This window comes from Rhinoderma darwinii, chromosome 3 (assembly GCF_050947455.1).
Source record: "Rhinoderma darwinii isolate aRhiDar2 chromosome 3, aRhiDar2.hap1, whole genome shotgun sequence".
In the NCBI taxonomy this organism is placed as follows: Eukaryota; Metazoa; Chordata; class Amphibia; order Anura; family Rhinodermatidae; genus Rhinoderma; species Rhinoderma darwinii.
Genome location: NC_134689.1, coordinates 281,267,531 through 281,272,689, shown reverse-complemented (window position 1 = coordinate 281,272,689; position 5,159 = coordinate 281,267,531). Strand labels below are relative to the sequence as shown.

The following is a 5,159-nucleotide window of genomic DNA, read 5'->3' as shown; positions in this document are numbered from 1 at the left end:
CACATCCTACGAAAGGTCTCCCGGCCGGATTTGAGTTTGCTCCAAGGTTTGGGGTTCCTCAGCAGATCTGAGAGGGTCCCTTGTGAGCGGCACAGCACCCTCTGCGCAAAGATCGCCTGGGGGATGCTGTACCGCTTGAGCTCGGTAGTGATTCTCTGAGCTACTTCTTTGGTATTGATTTCTTCCATTTGCCCTGAATTACTTCCATTGTTGACTTGTGATCCAGTCACAGATGAATGGTTTTGCTCCCTGGTGGAGCCCAGGATTTGCCCGTGAGTCTGGGCGTTTAAATGGGCATGAGGATGATGAGGGATTCCATTGATAGGCACCATACCAGCAGATTGCGGGGTAAGATGTTGTTCCCCATGCCTTGTCAACATGGCAGGGTGATGGGCTTCAAAGCCATTAGGGGTGAGCATTTTCTCAGTAGGCATGGTGGCACTGGGGTGAGCGTAGTGAGGCAAGCCTTGTTGGACATTGTGGATGCTCCCAAGACCAGATCCGGAGAGCGGAGACAAGCTTTGTCCCATACCAGTGACCTCCTTGTGGTACGGGGTGTACAGATTGTTCATAGAAGTCAGCCCCCTATCGTCCCTCATGAGGGTGAAGCTGCCGCCGACATTGCCCGGTATCCGCTGGTGGGGATGATGATGGTGGTGGTGGTGGTGGTGATGGGGGAACTTGTCCGATACGGTGGATATGGGTGGCAGGGGCTGCAGAGGGGTCAGGGTGGTGTAGGTGCTGCTCATACTCATGCCCGGTGGGGTTTCACACGCCATGGTCATGGTGGGGTGCAGTGCCCCCGTTAAGGCATGGTCTGGGGGTCTGTGGTGATGGTGGTGGTATTCTCCTCCGTCCAGGATGGATGCCATGCCCATGGATCTGGGATGAGCAGCCAGGTGGTTGCTGCGGTGTGCCACCGATCCTCTGTGGTGGGGGCTGCCGTTCATGAGATCAGCAGTGGCCTGATCATGGCTCACCCCGTGCAGATCGACAATATTGTCCATGGTCAGTTGAGCGTTCATGATGAGGCGTGCAGGCGTGTGGACAGCACATGTATGTGGCGTGTGGGTGACACGTCCCGGGAATAATGTGCGGCGGCGGCGGCTTCACATGGAACTTGTCCTCTGCTCCACTTATTACCATTAGATATACTGTGGTGGTGGTGGTGGTGGTGGTGGTGGTGGTGGTGGTGTTGTTATGCTTCTAAGGCCCGTTCCCCTTTACGAGAGCAGCGGCAGCAGTGATTGCAGTCTGCTCAGTCCCCTCGCCATCTCCTGCCATGTCCCTCACTGATCAATGTGTAGTCACTGAGCTGCTGCCCCTGCAGCTGGCGAGCCACACCGCGCATGCGCACTGGAGAGTAGAGCCTAGCTCCCTGTCACATCACTCCCACTTATAATGAGCCTTTATTTACCATGTACACGCCAGATCCCAGCAAGTACTAGCTGCACGTCCCGGCAGCACTCACAGCCTTCTCTAATGACTCTGGTGCCAGGACAATATATATTCTTGCTTCTGCACACTGTACCCTGCCTAGAAGTGCCCCCCCCCCCCCCAACGTTTATCTTACGATGCAGTCTATTGTTCCCTGTCAGCAGTCATTTCAGGCTTAGGACAGTACTGATCTTCAAGCAGAAAATATTTAGCGCAATGGTCACTACTTTATCCTATATTTCACCAGTTCTGAGGACCTCTAGAAGCATCAACATAGACATGTATAAATTATAATTGTATATGCTTCACTTTTAGACGGATTTGTATTGTATGTGGAGTGCCCCTTTAAGAAACCCACCAAGCCTGTATATAATCAGGAGATAAATGGGGGCTTTACTAAAGTCTATGAGAAATATTAACCCTTGGTTACTGCACATTGTAATATCCTCTCTTCTATCTAGAAAGCAGCTACAATTCCTCTTTGATATGGATAATTCAATGATCCATTATAGTAGGTAAATCCATTTCTATGGGGTACAGGCAGGAAGCATATAGAGGAAGTTAATAGAGTCAGTAGCACAGTCCCCAGCATGTCAGTCCCTGTAGTAATTACATCTTCATGTCCCTCCCATTTGGTGACTTTGCATTCTAAGTCCCTCTGTGCTGCTCAAATTGAATTTTAATTTTAACTTCCGGGTTTCCTCTGTGCTCATTACATCAAGGCGATTCCTATTAACCAGGCACCTTCTTGGCACAGCCTGGCACCTTGTATCTGCCTGATCAGCTAGTGTGGATATCAGCAGTGATATAGTGGGTGCTCTGCAATTCATGCCCTTCCTTCCTGCTATTTACATACGAATTATCAATCTATTTCCCCCAGTTATCTTCTGCATATTGTCTTCTATGTATTAGGACTGGGATCATTAGTTTATGTCCCGCATTGTGTTATGTTAAGATTACACATGGTCGTGACAGGGGCTGTGCAGGTGTCAGGAGAAGACACCACAGCAAGTACAGATGTGTCTATTGTGTAAAGCCCAGCGACAAAATCACAGCAGCCGCAATGTCCCTTCCGTCAACTGCAGACATGGTCAGATCGCACTTTAACCCTTTCCCAACACAGAAAATCATTCCAAATAGTCAATATATTTCTTATACCAGTTCAATATTTATTAAATTATTTTTTATTACTAGCGGGATGCGATTGGTCGGTTAGAAAATCATTTTAATGGCACAAAACAGTGAATGTGATGGGGAATATTTATAAACATTGATTAGATAATGTATCTGTCCCTGATACTAAACTGCTGCTAATTACAAGCTATACAGTGAACAAGACTGGTAAAAACCAATCACCCTCAGTGTAAAAGTAGAGGGGAAAAAGCCTTGAGAGCAAACACATTTACACAAATCAGCCTGATCAATGCCGAATAATAATGCATTCACATAGAGGTTCTCAGCACACATCCTAAACAATAATAACAGCAATGATATATATATATATATATATATATATATATATATATATATATATATATATATACATACATACATATATATTTAAAACAATTTTATGTGAAGTATAAAGGTAGGCATAGAGAGATAGATATTGTATATAATCACATAAAAAAACAAGCATAAATCAATAAAACGCTTCATTAAAAGTACAAGGCGCTTTGTAGTGTTAGTAGTGAATATATATGTGTATATATATATATATATATATACTTATATATTAATATACATGGTGGTTCATACGGAACTGTATATATATATATATATATATATATATATATATACATACAGCATTTGGTAAAAACTGTCTGCGACTGCTGCAGAATACAATGTCCAAGTAGGCTTCATGAACATAAGTAAATGACTTCCTTGCTATTTCCATATGTCATTGTGTATTTAGAATAATATTTAGATTATGTGAAGTTTTCTGTGACTTTTAGTGAAAACACAGAGACACACACACAGACAGACAGACACACACACACACACACACACACACACACACACACACACACACACACACACACACACACACACACACACACATGTATGTATATATGTATGTGTTCGTGTATATATATATATATATATATATATATATATATACACACAACATATATAGATGCAGCTAGAGAAATAAAGTGAACCGTATTATGTGATCTACCTTGCACTTGTCACGCAGTACTGCTGGGGCAATACGTTGTGAATGGATTTGCATGGTAGTGCTGGAGCAGTGTATTATGATTGGATTTGCATAGTGATACTGGGGCTGTATATTGTTGTTGGATTTGTACCGTGAATCTGGGCAAATATCTTGTGATTGGCTTTTTATAGTGGTGATAAAGCAGCATGATGTAGTTGGGTTTTAAGTTATGATGCGAAGGCATTATGTTGGCTTAATAGAATGGTGCTGGTCAGTATCAAAATCTTGGAGCTGTATTTTGTTATTGGCTTTGTATCGTAGTCCTGGAGCAGTGTTTTGTGATTGGTTTTGTATGATAGTGCTGGATCAGTATATTGTGATTGGCTTTGTATGATAGTGCTGGGGCGATATGTTGTGATTGGCTTTGTATGATAGAGCTGGTGCAGTATATCGTGATTGCCTTTGTATGATAGTGCTGGAGCAGCAAATTGTGATTGGCTTTGTATGATACTGCTGGTGCAGTATATCGTGATTGGCTTTGTATGATAGTACTATCGCAGTATATTGTGATTGGCTTTGTATGATAGTGCTGGCGCAGTATATTGTGATGGGCTTTGTATGATAGTGCTGGAGCAGCAAATTGTGATTGGCTTTGTATGATAGTGCTGGTGCAGTATATCGTGATTGGCTTTGTATGATAGTGCTGGCGCAGTATATTGTGATTGGCTTTGTATGATAGTGCTGGTGCAGTATATTGTGATTGGTTTTGTGCTGTGGTGCTGGTGCAGTATATTGTGATTGGCTCTGTGCAGTGCTGCTGGTGCAGTATATTGTGATTGGGTTTGTATGATAGAGCTAGAGCAGTATATTATGATTACTTTTGTGCAGTGGTGCTGGTGCAGTATATTGTGATTGGTTTTGTGCAGTGGTGCTGGTGCAGTATATTGTGATTGGTTTTGTGCAGTGGTGCTGGTGCAGTATATTGTGATTGGTTTTGCGCAGTGGGGCTGGTGCTGTATATTGTGATTGGTTTTGTGCAGAGCTGCTGGTGCAGTATATTGTGATTGGTTTTGTGCAGTGGTGCTGGTGCCGTATATTGTGATTGGCTTTGTGCTGTGCTGCTGGTGCAGTATATTGTGATTGGCTTTGTGCAGTGCTGCTGGTGCAGTATAGTGTGATTGGCTTTGTGCAGTGGTGCTGGTGCAGTATATTGTAATTGCTTTTGTGCAGTGATGCTGGTGCAGTATATTGTGATTGTTTTTTTGCAGTGGGGCTGGTGCAGTATATTGTGATTGGTTTTGTGCAGTGGTGCTGGTGCAGTATATTGTGATTGGTTTTGTGCAGTGGGGCTGGTGCTGTATATTGTGATTGGTTTTGTACAGAGCTGCTGGTGCAGTATATTGTGATTGGTTTTGTGCAGTGGTGCTGCTGCAGTATATTGTGATTGGTTTTGTGCAGTGGTGCTGGTGCGGTGTGTTGTGATTGGCTTTGTATAGTGGTGCAGGACGGTAGGAGGACGGCTGGCCATGTGTTGGTGGTGGTGACAGCTTGCAGTGGTCAGTGG

The 5,159-nt window shown here is 44.0% G+C and overlaps 1 protein-coding gene across 1 annotated transcript in view; it reads right to left on the bottom strand.

Annotated features, from left to right (window-relative positions):
- Nucleotides 1-1,282, bottom strand: part of ONECUT1 (one cut homeobox 1) — a 40,621-nt gene extending 39,339 nt beyond the window's left edge. Inside the window, exon 1 of the mRNA XM_075857982.1 lies at nucleotides 1-1,282. This exon is cut by the window's left edge and continues 53 nt beyond it. Within this exon, the coding sequence (XP_075714097.1) occupies nucleotides 1-1,025 (1,025 nt within the window). The 5' untranslated portion in view covers nucleotides 1,026-1,282.
- Between the last annotated feature and the right edge of the window lie 3,877 nt (nucleotides 1,283-5,159).